Source organism: Erinaceus europaeus, chromosome 19 (assembly GCF_950295315.1).
Source record: "Erinaceus europaeus chromosome 19, mEriEur2.1, whole genome shotgun sequence".
NCBI classification, from domain to species: Eukaryota; Metazoa; Chordata; class Mammalia; order Eulipotyphla; family Erinaceidae; genus Erinaceus; species Erinaceus europaeus.
Window position 1 is genome coordinate 58,028,562 of NC_080180.1, and position 17,258 is coordinate 58,045,819.

The 17,258-nt window shown below is 44.8% G+C and overlaps 1 protein-coding gene across 6 annotated transcripts in view; it reads right to left on the reverse strand.

Moving 5' to 3' along the window:
* Positions 1–1,190: 1,190 nt before the first annotated feature.
* Positions 1,191–17,258, reverse strand: part of GAB1 (GRB2 associated binding protein 1) — a 144,300-nt gene continuing 128,232 nt past the window's right edge. For 5 of the 6 annotated variants that reach the window (XM_060179026.1, XM_060179029.1, XM_060179031.1 and 2 more), the window contains 5 exons: positions 8,998–9,087; positions 7,150–7,243; positions 6,604–6,727; positions 3,286–3,408; positions 1,191–1,403 (listed from right to left, as the gene is read on the reverse strand). In XM_060179026.1, the coding sequence (XP_060035009.1) occupies positions 1,245–1,403; positions 3,286–3,408; positions 6,604–6,727; positions 7,150–7,243; positions 8,998–9,087 (590 nt within the window). In that variant the 3' untranslated portion in view covers positions 1,191–1,244. The remainder of the gene's footprint in view (positions 1,404–3,285; positions 3,409–6,603; positions 6,728–7,149; positions 7,244–8,997; positions 9,088–17,258) is intronic. The other variant, XM_060179027.1, reaches the window with a different exon arrangement.

Genomic DNA, 17,258 nt, shown 5'->3' on the forward strand with positions numbered 1-17,258 from the left:
CTTCAAATCTTCAGCTGTAAAAGCAGCAGGCACAACATATGAGAATCACTTAACATCTAGCTTTTTTAAAAAATGCAGGTATAAAATATTAATTGCATAGGGCTATCAATATAAGGCCAAGAAGAATGTTAAGTAAAGTTTAAAAAAAAGTTATAGAAAGGGCACTTACATGGTGTTAAGAGATAGAATTTCATTCTTACAGCAATAAATCTGAATGACTGTCTCACTTTTTTTTTTTAAAAAAATCACAGTATGTTGCTATAACTAACAGTGAATGTCAACTGTTTCATTTATTCCCAAGTAGAAATCAAGATGAGAACTAACACAAACATAACTAGGGCTCACTGTCCAAGCCTGACCAGAGCAGTAGCACAAAAGTGCAGGAACGTACCTGGATTCGTCATGTGATCTACTTCTTCCCAAGTAATGCAAAGTTTAATGGTACATGTTAACGAGTGTGGAGGGCACGTCCCCCCGCCACCTGTGAAGTGTGGGTTTGCTCCACAGTGTAATGATTCAGTCTTTCCAAGCTGCAAGATCCCACGCAGCACAATCTCCACTCAGGCAACCCAGAACACTGTCACTAACAAAATATAATCAAGTCCCACCACTAAAAACTCAAAGGTCCATGTGCCGGACAACAGGCCCCAGCAGACACCAGCACATCGTCCTCAGCACTTGACAAGGCAGCACATGGTGAGACTCCGTGTTTAAGCTGAGGATCGATCCCTGGAGTTCCAGGTGGAAAGGTCAACCGTGAGTCTACTCCCTCTGTCCACGTGGTTAGGCCGTCGTTGATAAAGCAATTTCCAAATCCAAAAGTAGCTTAGTTAACTTGTGTTGTTACATGGGGTAGTGTGAGGGAAGACAAGGACTTTCAAAGGAATCAGGTTAAGGAACATCTGGCGGAAACGCAAATGAACGGTTTAAAGGAAAAAGTGCATAAATAGAGTAATACTACAGAGTGTGTTAGCTAGTGGGGCGGAGACTTTCTCTGGGGGAAGCGAGGCCAGACTCTGCCTGCCTTATTTACAGGCTTATGAATTGTCCAGATACCACAAAGCACCAGTCACAGTCTCGGCTGTTGGATGATCTCTGGAAGGGCCTCTGACGCCCCCTCCCCTTAGCTGAGGCTCCACTGAGAACATTCCATCACAGCATCTCCAGTCACACAGGTCTTTTCTGTTTGCTTTTCCCCCCTCACTGCTCAGTTCTCTTTTGCTCAGCGGTAGCAGAGCCGTATCTCACTTAAGGTTCTTGGTAGGTGTTTCGGATTCTGTGGACTGCCTGCCGTCGGTCCAGGCTTCCCGGGTGCTCTTCAGGGCCAGAGTCTTCTGCTGGTCCACCACCACGTAGTCCACCCTCTCGTCCGCCACGCTGCTGCCTGAACCGCTGCTCTTTTGCTGGACAAGCAGAGAAAACAAACCAACCGTATAGTCCCACGTGTAAAGAAGCGTTTCTCAGAAAGGGATGATGAAACGGAGGAGCAAGGACTGGACAGTCAGGCAGAGAGAGATCCAGAGGAAGGGAAGATGGGAGGAAGAAAGATAGACACCCGCAGACCTGCTTTACTGTTTGTGAAGTGACCCCCCCCCGCCCCCCGCAGGTGAGGCGCCAGGGGCTCAAACCAGGATCCTTACGCCAATCCTTCACACCATGTGAGCTTAACCCAGTGCACAGGTTCAAGCCCCCAGTTCCCACCTGCAGGAGGAAAGCTTTGCGAGTGGTGAGAGAGGGGAGAGAGACAGAAACACCTGCAATCCTGCTTCACCACTCGCAAAGCTTTCAGGCAGAGAGATTCCATGCTCCAAGGTCACAGAGGTCTGATGTCATGCAGGTATCTCTCTCTTTCCCTCTTTATCATTCCCTTCTTTCTCGATATCTGGCTGTCTCTATCAAATAAATAAATAAAGATAATTAAAAATTTTGAAGAGGCCCCCTACTAAAAAAGTGTTGTTACATATGCAACACCACTTAATATAGTGTTTCAAAAGCAATAATTAGTGGCCCGGGAAGTGGCACAGTGAAGAAAGTGCTGGACTCTCAAGCATGAGGTCCTGAGTTCCGTCCCTAGCAGCACACGTACTGATAAATATATAAAAAGCAGTAATTATTAAATTTTAAAAAGTAATAATTATTCAATTAAGCCTGTCACTGCCATTGTCACTAAACTGCCTCACGTCAAAGTAAAAAAAGAACCAAAATGGGAGAAAAGTTTCACGATAGGAAAGAAGACTTTTAAAGTGTGAAATTGAGGGGCCAGGCAGTGGCACAGGTGTTTGAGCACACACACATTACTGTTCACAAGGACCTCGGTTCAAGTCCCTGGTCCCCACCTGTGAGGAGAAGCCTCATGCGCAGGGAAGCAGGGCTGCAGGTAGCTGCCTTTCTTCCCCTTTCTCTGCTTCTCTCCTCTCAGTTTCTCTCTGTCTTCTCAAACGCAAGAGAAATAAAATTAAAAAAGCAAAAAAAAATTTATATTAAAAAAAGTGAGAAGCTCTAAGAGTGTCAATGATAGAAATGATAGTAAATGAGCTCCCATCTCTCTGAGGGCCTCAGATTTTGAAATTAGTGATGAGTCTTATATAATAAGAGCGATCATAGAGAGAACACTCTGAGCGTGATCAACATGAGGAAAAACCTAACATTCTGGACAGAAGAAGACTGATCGGAGCTAGTGTTATGACTCGATTTTGGGATGCGCTGAGTGTTTCCATAGTAACCACTAGCCCAAGTAGCCAGGGTTATATGACTTCTAGGCCATCAGGATGGGAATATGGGGTTGTTTGCCTCACTCTGTTAGGGGGGATGTAGGCAACAGCACTAAGCTTCAGACTTTATTAGATTTCAGTAAAACATCTGAATGTGGCAGGAAGATGGCTCAGTGGTGGAGCTTAAGACTTGCATGACTGAGGCCCCAGGCTCCATCCCCTGGCACTACATATGGGAGGAATGAGTGATGCTTTGGTCTCTCTTCCGCTCCCCTCTATAAAGAAAATAAATAATCAGGTTGGGCGGTGGCACACCTGACTGAACATGCACATTGTCATACATAAGGACCCAAGTTCAAACCCCCAGTTCTCATCTGCAGGAAGGGGGCTCTTCCTAAGTGGTGAAGCAGTGCTGCCGGTATCTCTCTCCCTCAGTTTCTCTCTGTCCTACCAAATCAGTTTAAAAAAGAAAAGAAGTAACTTTCAGAACAACAACTCATGACATGTCTGTGAAGGTGTGAGTCTTTAGACTCGAAATGTGAGCTGAATTATTCTAGAGGGAGGCTGCCCTTACCTTCCGTGGTGGTGTGGACTTCCCAGAGTCTAAGTCAAGGTCCAGGTATTCCACTTGTTTGTCTCCTTTGGGCTTGATCATAGGGCTGCTTCCACCATCCAGGCTGTTGCTGCCAAAAAGATTCTGAAAACGCGAGATAATAAAATCGATTGTCAAAAACACCACCTCTCTGGTTAGCCACCTGCAAACTTAACTCTGTCTTACACAGCTTGAACACAGCTTGAAGAAATGTCTGCCCAGCTAAGGAAATAAGTTGATGATCAGAACTGAGCTTGAGTTTAGAGCAAACTAAACAAACAAACAAAAACCCCAACAGTTTCTAAAGTCAAACTTGGGCTGAACTACTACTAAGACAAGACACACCAAGCTATGTGCAACCTGAACATTATTAAAATGCTGTCAGCACTCCATTTTAACACTTAATGGCAAGGCCCCCCACATCGAATTTTCACAGAAATGCGATCTAATTTTAAGGCATTCATGCTAAAATTAGTTTAGAATAATCATGCCAGTGGAAGGCCGGGAAAGCAAGTCTATTGGCAAAGTCTATTTTGTTTCAACCATCTGGGATTTTTACTACTTAATTTCCTTTGTCTTCTCTTAGCCCCCATGTCACAGTTCCTAACAGGAAGTGTAAGAAGGACTACTTTCTCTAAGAAAAAAAAAGGGAGGGCATAACATAACTCACAGCCTGCTTGCTATGCTCCAGGTTCGAGCCCTCGCCGTACCACATGGGAGCATCACAGCCCTGGGGGAAGCTTTGGTGTCTCCCCTTTTCTCTTTCAATCTCTGTGTCTCTATCTCCCTGAAAAAGTCAGTCTATAGCAGTGAGGCCCTGGTCAGAACAACACCAACAAAAGATACACATAAAAAAGGACAAGAAAGGGCAGCAAAAAATACTCAGCAAGAAGGGTTAGGAAGTCTAATTCCACCAGTACCCAGAGAGAGAAGAGCAAAAATAGGAAGGACATGTGGAAGTCATAACAGGTGTAGATGTGACTTAGAAAGGAAGGGCGGGGCTGGGCAGTAGCATAGCAGGTTAAGCGCATGCGGCTCCAAGCACAAGGACTGGCATAAGGATCCTGGTTCAAGCCCCTGATTCCCCACCTACGGGGGGTGTGGGGGGGGCGCTTCACAAGCAGTGAAACAGGTCTACAGACGTCTTTCTTCCCCCTCTCTATCTTCCCCTCCTCTCTCGATTTCTTTCTGTCCTATCCAACAACAACGGCAACAAAATGGAAAAAATGGCCTCCAGGAGCAGTGGATTCATAGTGCCTGCATCGAGCCCCAGCAATAACCCTGGAGGCAAAAATAAATAAATACATACATACATTAAAAAAAGAAAGGAAGAGAAGACCATAGAAAAATGAACAAAGGGAGCCGGGCGTTGGCGCAGTGGGTTAAGCGCACATGGCGCAAAGCACAAGGACCAGCGTAACAGTCCCGGTTCGAGCCCCCGGCTCCCCACCTGCAGGGGAGTTGCTTCACAGGTGGTGAAGCAGGTCTACAGGTGTCTATCTTTCTCTCCCCCACTCTGTCTTCCCCTCCTCTCTCCATTTCTCTCTGTCCTATCCAACAACAATGACAGCAACAACAACAATAATAACCACAACAATAAAAAAAACAAGGGCAACAAAAGGGAAAATAAATAAATATTAAAAAAAAAAAAAAGAAAAATGAGCAAATAGGGAGTCGGGCGGTAGCACAGTGGGTTAAGCAACGTGGCGCAAAGTGTAAGGGCCGGCTAAGGATCCTGGTTTGAGCCCCCGGCTCCCCACCTACAGGGGCATCCCATCACAGGCGGTGAAGCAGGTCTGTAGGTGTCTGTCTTTCTCCCTCTCTGTCTTCCCCTCCTCTCTCCATTTCTCTCTGTCCTATCCAACAGTGACAACAATAAAACAACTAGGGCAATGGCAACAATAGGGAATAAATGAATATTAAAAAAAAGAAAAATGAGCAAATAAATATAAATATAGATAGTTACAGAAACAATAGTCAACCCATATCTGTGACTTTGGGAGAAAGACTGCAGTTCCCAATGGAGGGAATGGGGTCACAGAGCACTGGTGGTAAGAAAGGTGTGGAATTATACCCCTGTCATGTTATAATTTTGTAAATTACTATTAAATCACACACACACACACACACACACACACACACACAACTTGAGACAGGAGAAAAAAGCAAGAGAAACTAAATACTAAATACCATGATTCTGTTTGGAGAGGAAGACCTTCAAATATAGCCTACTTGGTCTAGAAGGGGGTTTATTTACATTTAAAATGTAGCTTATTTGTCAATCCAAAATGATCAGCTACTACTAATAAAACATGGACAATATTGGTAATGACATGCAGGGCAGAAAAGCAAGTATGTTTTTCTGCTCAAGTCAATACAAATATCCACCCCCTTGTCCCTTTTGATCACATTCATTTAGAAACTGAAACTGTTCCCTCTGCATGACCCCAGACTTCATTCTTACATTAAAAGTCACACACAGGTGTGAATACACATGTGTAAGTGTGTATAAATTCATGTTCAAATACAAACTGAAAGAAAGCACACCCGGAATGCTCCTCATTAGAAGCATCTAGATGGGGAGGAGGGTCACAGTTCTTTTCTTTTTTTAAGGCTGTGTAAGGAACACTTTTTAAAAGAAATTTTCTTTATTTATTTATTCCCATTTGTTGCCCTTGTTGTTTTATTGTTGTAGTTATTGTTGTTGTTATAGATGTCCTTGTTGTTGGATAGGACAGCGAGACATGGAGAGAGGAGGGGAAGGCAGAGAGGGGGAGAGAGAGACAGATACCTGCAGACCTGCTTCACCTCTTGTGAAGTGATTCCCCTGCAGGTGGGGAGCCGGGGCTCGAACCGGGATTCTTATGCCGGTCCTAGCGCTCTGCGCCGCCTGCGCTTAGCCTGCTATGCTACCGCCCGACTCCCATAAGGAACACTTTTGTGACATACACATTTGATTTAAGTAAGCTGTCCCCAAGGACAACTTCTCAGAATTGCTAGCTAAACTATTTTCTGTCTAACTGATCTTTAACTAATTTATAAGATACGACCTTATAGATTTTTGCTGCTTTGGCTGTAGACTTTATGAAACAATTAGTGGCAAACAATTCAAATGGTTAAATGGTTATCTTATATACCTCTCCCCTTTAGGATGCAAAGACAGATGTCAGGGCAGCAAGATCAACAGACTGGAGATGTGTGTGTGTGTGTGTGTGTGTGTGTGTGTGTGTGTGTTTTTTCAGTTTGAGTGATGGGAAAGGCAGCTCAGGAGAGCGAAGTGCAGAAGGGGAGATCCCATACCGAGTCTTCACCAGGTAGATTCGGGTTCATGGGTACGTAGTTCTCTTCGCTGTCATGTGAGTCGCTGCTGGAGGTTGTGCTGTGCACAGAGTCCGGCCGAGGGGACATGGGGAATCTGGAAGAGCTGACCACAGATATCAGTGTCACTACAATCTTCTCTGCATGGCAACTGCAAAGTCTTAAATCACGTGCAAGGCAAAAGTGAGAGCCTACAGATTCTTTCTCCTGTATTGCTAGTGACTTGGGGGTTATGCAGTAGGGCTGGACTTGAACTTGGGGCTTGTGCAAAGGCAAAACAGCTGAACTATCTTGCCTGCCCTGTTTCTGTTTTTATGCCTTGCCTGTGATGGAAACCAGGACCTCAAGGTAAGCTCTGCATACAGCACAGTCACTTCCCAACCTCATTATCTTAATGAAAATAGTTTTGACTTCTCAGAATCCCAGAAGGTCTCCCCAAACTTCCTCTGAAAACCACTGTTCTGGATATATACATATACATATACTCATAATGATCAATAAAGGTACATGTTTTGAACAAAGACTCACTCTCGAGCAAAACTCCTTGTGATGGGAGATCTGACTGGGGCTGGTAATTCTTCCCATTCTGGAAATGGCTTTATTTCTAAAGGTGCTGGCTTGGCTGAAAAAGAAGAAGGATTTATTTTAGCATACATAGATATGGAAAACAAGATCCTCTTTTTATAAACTTATTTCTATGCTCTAGTAGAATTCACCCAAGACCCCAGATAATACAGGGCTTACGGAGGGGAAATGGTATATATTGCCAAGCTCACATGGCTAAATGATCAGGGACAAAAACTAAATCAGATTAGCTCATGATAATGACAGCTTGCTCCATTTCATATTGCTTGATAATAAAATTAAGCAAGCATTCTATAATAAAGGAGAAATGAGAATACTGAAATTAAATTCCTTTACATGCATTTGATTTAATATTTCTATGCAAAATACAGTTTGTATAGGCTTATTTCTATTATTCAATATTAAAGCTTCAGTTAGACAGCTACACATATCAAATCAAAACCAACCCCAATATTTCATTACTTTTAATAACGTGTGAACTTTCCATATTAACGTCATTACAGTAAGAATTTCCAGACTAGTACACATCATAGACTTCTCAGTCCTCTCTCTAATGGTTAAGACTAAGTAGTGACTTTTTGAAATTTATGAAACAAATAATACTGTCTGTTAATATTGATTAATTTACGAGTCAACTTAACACGTGGTGGGTATTTTAGTGACATTTCATCTAGCTACTCTGAAGGAAAAAAATAATTTCTCCAGATTTCCTTCTAGTTATTCCTGACTCCTCCCTCCATCCTTCCCTCCCTTCCTCCTGTCCTTTTTTCCCACCAGGCACTGTGGCTCAACACCCTTTGACCTCATCACTATTGGAAGTCTTTTTTTTTTTTTCTTTTCCAGACAGAAGGTGAGAGAGAGAGACAGCAGGGGCCAGGTGGCTGTGACACACCTGGTTTAGCACACACATCACAATGCACAAGGATCTAGGTTCAAGCCCCTGGTCCCCACCTGCAGGGGGAAAGCTTCACGAGTGGTGAAGCAGGGCTGAAAGTGTCTCTCTGTCTCTCTCCCTATCTCCCCCTCCCTCTCAATTTCTGTCTCTATCAAATAATAATTAAATTTTTTTTAAAAGTCTTAAAAATTGTTTCTACTTAAAAAAGATAGATAGCCTAGAAGAGAAAGAGACAGAGAGAAGGGGGGACACTGTAGCACTGCCCGCTGCTTGTGAAGAACTCCCCACCCCCAGCTCCCCTGGCAGGGCTCCCATGTGCGGGCCTGGGCTCAAATGCAGATCTGTGTACTCTGCCAGCTGAGCCATCTTCCAGCCCGATGTGTGTATAATTTTAGTGAACTGTTAAAAATGCCATCAAAGCATAAAGGACTATATGTATAAGAAAGGACTATATGTACTCACTAGAACTCGCAAATACTTTTGTCTACACAAATACAGAACCCACCCCCCCAAAAAAAAAACTGATGTGATTTTCTGAAGGCTAGACTGTCTCAGCACAATACATACAATATATATAACTATAGGAGACACTTGGAACTCACAAAACAGATTAAAGAAAACAACATACAAATGTCTAGAAGGTTAAAAAGTAATGCAAATGGACAAGGCTATTAAATATTCAACAGGCTGCAGCTAATGGCCTACCAAGTAGACCTGTGGTGTATTCTGGGAAGCATTCCTTTAGGAAGAGCATGCTGGGAAGCTTTATTTACAATAACTGGACTTCTGAAGGCTCTTCTCCCTCACTTTTTAAGGGAAAGACACCACAGATTAAGCAGGACCCCCCTACCCAGCCCCACCCCGTCCCCAGCCGGCATGCAAGCTAACGTACATACCCTTTCTTCTCGTAGCAAAGTCCCCTATGGTTTGTGAATCGGTTCGCTCTAAACCATGGGTTTTGGGTCTTAAAATTTTAGGGCTTTGACCTAATTGGTAAAAAGAAGACTCTCTTAATAGAATGTTATTTTTTAATGGGGATAAAATGGACTCTTAACAAACAACAACAAAAAAGGCAGCAAAGAAATCGCAAGCAGAACTGCTACATCTTAAAGGCATAAACAAAGTCGGTGGAGTCTATTTTAATCTTTCTAGATGTCCATGCTCGGCAGAGTGGAGAGGAGGAGGAAGGTGTTGATGGGGCTGTAAGTGAAGTGCCCAAGGAGTTGGCTGGGTTTAGTGGGAGATCTGCCTAGTTAGTAGTGACCTTTATTTGGGGGGAGAGAGGAGAAACACATAGCAGGTTAGCTCTTTTCTTCTAACATGTCTTAGAAAACTGGATCAAATAAAAAGAAAACTATAAGACCCCCCCTCAGTCAATTTTACTATTATTTATTTATTATTATTATTTTTTTACCAGAGCTGCACAGTTCTGGATTATGGTGGTGCAGGGGACTGAACCTGGGCCTTTGTAGCTTTAGACATCACCAATACGCTGTCTCCCAAGCCCCCCTTAAAGTACATCATTGCTTTAGAAAAAGCACCAAAGGCCTCCCTTCGTCGTCGTCTTCTTCTTCTTCTTCTTCTTCTTCTTCTTCTTCTTCTTCTTCTTCTTCTTCTTCTTCTTCTTCTTCCTTTTTTTTTTTGTTTTTGCCTCCAGGGTTATTGCTGGGCTCGGTGCCTGCACTATGAATCCACTGCTCCTGGAGGCCATTTTTCCCATTTTGTTGCCCTTGTTGTTACTGATATGGTTGCCACTGCTGTCGTTGTTGGAGAGGACAGAGAGAAATCAAGAGAGGCAACAGGAAAGCTTAGGACATTCAGGGCCTAGAATTCAGCCTTCAGCTTTTCAGTTCAGTCTGAGATCTCACTCACAGGACCCACAGACACTGGAATGAGTCAGTAATGTTGAGTATGGTCAATATGTGGACGACATGAATTTCATCATCACAAACCACTTTTATTTATTTCCAGCTCTTTGCTTTGATCGAGTGCCACTCAGCTTTGGCTCTCTGTCGTGCTGGGAATCAAACCTACGACCTCTTGTGTGCAGGCTTCCTGTGCTATCAACCCAGCCCACATGAACAGCCTTTATATTTACTTTTGGTAGGGGTAGGGGAGATAGCTCAGCCTGATAGAGCACAGGACTTGCAGACCTGAGTCCTCAGAGGCCAGAGGTTCAATCCCCAGCATCATCCTATGCCAGAGCTGAGCAGTACTCTGGTGCTCCTCCTTACTCCATTAAAAAAGTAAATAAATAAATAAAATCACTAGGAAGCTCCCATGTTGAAGGAATCACTGAGAGCCAGGAAAGGAAGTTTCTCTAAAATAAGACTTCCAGAACCCTTGACGGAGGAAAAGCCTGAAAAAGGAAAAAAGAGTGACTTTCTACCAGTGTCCATTAAAAAAGGGGTCTTTTGTCCTAAGGCAGCCTTCAAACTGAGGGAGCACTGCCTATGGTTCAACCAGCTCGAGACCCCTGCCAGCAGAAACCCTTTCAGACTCACGAGCATGGCTCTGAATACCCTCTGCAGAGGGCACCTGCTAGCCCTCTAGCGCGGCTCCCTGCCTTCGTCACGTACTCCCTCCCACCCACTCCGAGCAGCTCCACCAGCCCTGCTTGGGAAGGCTCTGGAGGGCTCTTTCTACTGCTGATAGCCGTGACTCTCCATCCCTGCCGGCTCCTCTGCCATCACTTATCCGCCCTCCCGTTCTCAGACTTTCCCCACGGGAGCCGCTCCAACAGTGCCAAGTACTTCCCTCAGCCACGCCCCCTCCCGTCCATGCCAGCGAGGATAATGGGATTTCTTTGTACCTCTTCCATCAAGCCGTGAGCTCTCTCCCAAGAATGTGCAGTTTAAAACGGGCAGGACCCAAATCGGTGCAGACCTGCTGCCTTTCTAGCTGTTTTGTTTGTTTATTTATTTGGATAGGTCAAGAAGAAACTGAGGAAGAAGGGGGAGATAGAGAGGGAGGGAGAAAGAGAGATAACTGCAGCACTGCTTCAGCACTTATAAAGCTTGCCTGCAGCAGGTGGGGAGCAGGGGCTCAAACCTGGGCCCTCGGGTATGGTAGCCTGAACTCTACAGGGCGCTCACTGCCTGACCCTTCTTGCTCTTGGCTCCTTCCTGCCTCTTTCTTTTTCAAAAGAGAGGTGGGGGGGGGGGGAAGGGAAGAGAGAGAGGGAGAAAGAGAGAGAGAGAGCTCATAACCTCAAAGCTTTTCAATGCAGAGGGGCAAGGCTTGAGCTGAGGAGTGCTCAATTACTTTTCTCTGAAAGGCAGGGCTGTGGGACCTTGAGAAGGCCCTCTGTTTTCACTTATCCTTTAAGAGGAAATGAATGCTATTTCAAAAGGCAGTCTCCCCAAATATGGTCAAGGCTTCAAGCAGCTCATAGAAGGCTTCAGATAGAGGTTGTACTTCACATGAATAGATGTGGCCCTTTTCACTATGTTCACTATGTTAGGTACTAGGTACTAAGTACTGCTTACCAACAGAATTCAATTCCAAGTGAAAAATTCATTTCCCATATACGTCTAACATAGCTTAAGAGATTTACTCTTTCAAAAGTGTACTATTTTTAGCAGGCATCTCAAACACCAAGAATGAAAAAGAAGGGGGGCGGGGAGGAATTCACATGATTATTCTGTTAACCCGCTACTGGGGTTTGGGCCTGAGCTTTGCACCTGCATCACTCCCCGGGAGAGAGAGCACGGAGCACTGCTCCACTGCTCTGAGGCCGTTCCTTGCACATGGTCGAGGGTGCTCCACCTAGAGCTGTCTCCCGCCCCCTGGAAAGCTTTGATACTTGATTTGTTTGGTCTCATGGTACAAAGAGGAATGCAATCACAATAGTTATTTTGGAAGAGCAAAAACGCACATTCAGTTATGCTATAAATACGTACCCTACCCCCCACTAGAGCACTGCTCAACTCTCACTTTGTTGGTGCTGAATCCTGAACCTGGGACCTCAGAGCGCCAAGCGCGGAAGTTCTTTGGCAGAACCATCATGCTGTCTCTCCCTAGCCCCAAAGATTCAAACTATTATACGTGCTTATTAAGCCAGTTATATATTTACTAGGTTGCATTTTAGCTGTTGTCCAAATATTGACTATAGTATGAGAGTGATTTTTTAAAACCATGTTAATTTTTTTTTTTTTTTTTTTGCCTCCAGGGTTATCACTGGGCCTCGGTGCCTGCACTACGAATTCACTCCTGGAGTGAATAGCTCCTGGAGGCTATTTTTCCTCCTTTTTTGTTGTTCTTGTTATTTATCATTATTGTTGTTGTTGTTGTTGTTGGGTAGGACAGAGAACTTGAGAGAGAAGGGGAAGACAGAGAGGTGGAGAGAAAGACAGGCATCTTCAGAGAAAGACAGACATCTACAGAGCTGCCTCACTGCTTGTGAAGCGACACCTCTACATGTGGGGAGCTGAGGGCTCGAAACGGGATCCTTACACCGGTCCTTGCGCTTTGTGACATGTGCACTTAACCTGCTGCGCTACCACTCAGCCCCCAACATGTTAATTTTTAATCACATTCAAAATTCTCTTTGGAAGCTGAAGTGAAAAAAACAGTGAGAGGCCTGGAAAAATAGCACAGCTGGATATGTACTGCTTCGTCGTGTGCACGACACAGGTTCATGTCTGGCCCGCACTGCACTGAAGAAAGCTTTGGTGCCGTGTTTCTCTTCATCCCTAAAAAAATTGCTTAAAGCAAGTCTAGTGTGCTTAAAAAAAAAAAAAAAAAAAAAGACCCAGCAAGGGAAGCTCCTGGGAGCTGGTCTCTAGGGTGTTCCCTGAACTTAAGGGATGACGGGCCTGAAGATAATTTAACCAAGCAAATGGACAACAAATGCCAGACGTGGCCCTGCATTGCTCCTTCCAAGTCTCTCTTATAACAAGTGCCCAGAGTTGCTTGAGGAACCAGACACACAGGCCCCTAGTGAGGCTGCTCCCCTACCTATACCAGAAGACTGGCTGGGGGACACAGGATGGAGACGAGCGCCAGGGAGAAACATGGTCCCTTTAGGAGACGACTTACTGAAGGACAAGACACAGGACGCACCTGCGAGAGAAACTTCCCAAATGTTTACAATATTGCCTTTCATCAGAAATAAAAAGTTTCTTGGGGGTCGGGCGGTGACGCAGCGGGTTAAGTGCCTGTGGCACAAAGCGCAGGGACCGGCGTAAGGATCCCGGTTCGAGCCCCCGGCTCCCCACCTGCAGGGGAGTCGCTTCACAGGCGGTGAAGCAGGTCTGCAGGTGTCTATCTTTCTCTCCCCCTCTCTGTCTTCCCCTCCTCTCTCCATGTCTCTCTGTCCTATCCAACAACGAACAACATCAACAATGGCAATAATAATAACCACAATGAGGCTACAACAACAAGGGCAACAAAAAGGGGGGAAAAATGGCCTCCAGGAGCGGTGGATTCATGGTGCAGGCACCGAGCCCAGCAATAACCCTGGAGGGAAAAAAATTTAAAAATTTAAAAAAGAAATAAAAAGCTTCCAATGGAAGCATTTGCTCTGCATTTCCAATGCGACACGTTCTCTGTAAGTTTTCATGCAGCACACATGTAACTTGTAGCATCCTCCCTCTCGATTTACACAAAGCTTTGATCCAAACAAACACTGTGGTGACAGACAAACTGTTGGCTGAGAATATAGCTCCCTCAAACTGGGTGGTGGGGCAAAGGGGTGAGGGAAATAGAATCGATGTAAGAGATGACAACATCGATGTTATTTCTGGGGCTAGAGTTATTCAGAAGAATTTGAAAAACTCATCTGTGATGCAAACAGCAGCAGCTGGCATCTAAAACTGGGGGCTGGGGGGGGGTGCGTAAAAACAAGACTAGAATGTCACTCACTTAGGAGAGACCCATCAGAAATGGACAATCACAGAGACTGCTCACGTTGAGGACTGGACCAGTTATGCTGGACTATGGAACCAATCCAGGCATATCTGAGAAATTCAAGTCTCCTTATGAAGAGGTTTAGCTCAGAGGGAGACTAGTACCCCAGCCCAAGTCATTTCTCCGGACTTTTCAACCGTCTCCTCTTACACTATGTCTGAGGAGAACTGTGAACACTTTAAGTTTTTCTCGATTAATTTTGCTGCTGGGATTTTAAATGTGCCTTTTCCCTGAATGTCTATCACTTTCTAAAGTGTGTTGACCAGGTTTCCTTATAATGGTAAGTACTTTCTCTCTGGAAGTAGCATATCTATTTAAAAAATGAAAGAGTATTAAGGAAGAGCCAAGTCCCTTTTTAAAAAACTGCCAGGAGTCGGGCGGTAGCGCAGCGGGTTAAGCGCAGGTGGCGCAAAGCACAAGGACCGGCGTGATCCCAGTTCGAGCCCCCGGCTCCCCACCTGCAGGGGAGTCGCTTCACAGGCGGTGAAGCAGGTCTGCAGGTGTCTGTCTTTCTCTCCCCCTCAATGTCTTCCCCTCCTCTCTCCATTTCTCTCTGTCCTGTCTAACAACAACGACAACGACAAGGATAATAACTACAACAATAAAACAACAAGGGCAATAAAAAGGCATAAATAAATATTTTTTTTAAATTGCCACAATTTTAGCCACCTCTATATTGTTTTGCGAGACCTATTCTCTTCAGTGTTGCCAGAAAGAGTGTTGGTATGTCTGGCTGGGGGTTCCCACTTCAGTTAGTATCTAAGCAAAGATGCCAAACACGTCTGGCCAATAAGCTCGGGGCTGTTCGTCAGCACTTAAGTTTTACAAGCAAGGCACCATCTCCTGAAGCAACCTAGAGCCTACTTTGTCCTCTTCTCTGAAGTCACTTTGGGTTGGTTTGGAGAACCAGGATGACTAACCTCTCAAGAAATAGGAAATACAGTATTTTCGCCTTTCCCCTCCCCTTCCCTTTTCCTTATTTTAATTTTTCTCTCCAGGGTTATTACTGGGGCTTGGTGCTGAAACTATAAATCCATCACTCCTGGTGGCCACTTTTTCCCATTTATTTAATTTGATTTTTGTTTCTCTTTTGTTGCCCTTGTTTTTTATTGTTGTTATTGATGTCATTGTTGTTGGATAGGACAGAGAGAAATGGGGAGAGGAGGGAGACACAGAGAGGGGGAAGAGAAAGACACCTGCAGACCTGCTTCACTGCCTGTGAAGCGACCCCCCTGCAGGTGGGGAGCCGGGGGCGTGAACCAGGATCCTTATGCCGGTCCTTGCGCTTGGCGCCATGTGCCCTTAACTCACTGCGCTACCTACCGCCCGAGCCCATTTATTTGTTTGTTTGTTTGTTTATGTTTTATCTGATAGGACAGACAGAACTTAAGAAGGGATGGGGAGATAGTGAGGGATAGAGAAAGACACCTGCAGACCTGCTTCGCCGCTGATGAAGTGTCCGCGCTGCAGGTGGGGAGCAGAGGCTCTATCCCAGGTCCTACGTGTCTCTCTGCACAATTCACAGGGATGTAGCAGTGCCATATGCCGTGCCACGTGGTAAACATTATTACAGCGACATTATTATGACCCATGTACAAACATTTTTTATAATGTAGGGCATAAGAGTCTGTGATTATCACATGTGTACAACTGTTCTAACATAAAGAGATCTTTTTATTTTCTAATAAGATTTCTTTTTTTTTTTCTTTAGTATTTATTTAATTTGGTAGGACAGAGAGAAATTGAGAGGGGAAAGTAAAATAGAGAGAGACAGAGAGGGAGGGGGGAGAGAGAGAGAGAGACAGAGACCTGCAACACTGGTTTAATACTCATGAAGCTTCTCCCTTGCAGGTGGGGGATGAAGGCTTAAAGCTGAGTTCAAGCACCGCAGGCTGAGTGCTCAGCCAGATAGAGGCATTTTGTGACTGACTCCTCATGGTGCTTAGCCGTGGAACCATCAACTAGGAAAAAACATTTTGAATGCATTTATTTATTTACTTTTAAAAAATATCTGTAAAAGATGTATTTAATTTTTAATATACTTACTTATTTTGGATAGGGTATTTTTTAATATACTTATTTATTTTGGATAAAGACAAAAATTGAGAGTAAAGGAGTTGAACGGGTGGAAGAGAGAGAGAGACTATTTATGAAGCTTTCCCCCTGCAGGTGGGAGCCAGGGGCTTGAACCTGCATACTAAGTAGGCAGAGGCTTTTCAGAGTGCATTGTGCAGAGCCTGAGGACAGGGAGGACCAGGCAGGAGCAAAGCAGGAAGTCCTAAGAGCACGCACCCAGGCACAGCCCAGCCACACCACCTCATCCATGTGGGGTTTGCAACACAAGCAGCTAGTACATTTGGGGCCAAAAAAGCTGCATTCTGCGGCTCCTCTACGCTGATTACAGGTCAGAAGGCACTGAGCATTCAAAATGAATTTATCCAAGGGCTTGTGGCACGTGCTATTTTAATCCTTCAGCATCCGGTGAACTCGACTACGAATGTACACATGCCCAGACACACACACTCTTGCTTATTTTGCAAGGAAGAAAATGACTCATTGAGCTTGAAATAGATCAAAAGGCAAGAGAGGATCGAAAGAGGTGGTGGGGACAGTTAGCAAATAAAAAGTCTTCACAGTCAACAATATTTATACCCCTTTCCCATATGTGGGAGCTACTCTCTTCCCTGATACAGCTTTCTGGTCCTTTTCCAGCCATGACATCATCTCCCCAGACAATAACTTGGATCCACCTGCATATCAGATTTCAGGCTCAGGGGAAAAAAGAAAAAAAAAAAAAACTAGTATAACCACAGGCCCTTTGGAATTTAACTAAAATATGCCTACTAGCTATCTACAAAATGGAGGACCCCCCAACTCTTCATCTGCACTATTCTAGCCTTTAGGTTCATGATTGGTCAACAATTTGTTTGGCTTTGTATGTTAACTCTCCTTTCAACCACCAGGTTCCAGATACTCGCAGGATGCCAACCAGACTTCCCTGGACAGACAACCCCACCAGTGTATCCTGGAGCTCTGCTTCTCCAGAGCCCTTCCCCACTAGGGAAAGAGAGAGGCAGGCTGGGAGTATGGATCAACCTGTCAACACCCATGTTCAGCAGAGAAGCAATTACAGAAGCCAGACCTTCCACCTTCTGCAGCCCACAATAACCTTGGGTCCATACTCCTTGAGGGTTAAAGAATAGGAAAACTGGGGGTCAGGCGGTAGCGCAGCAGGTTGAGCACATGT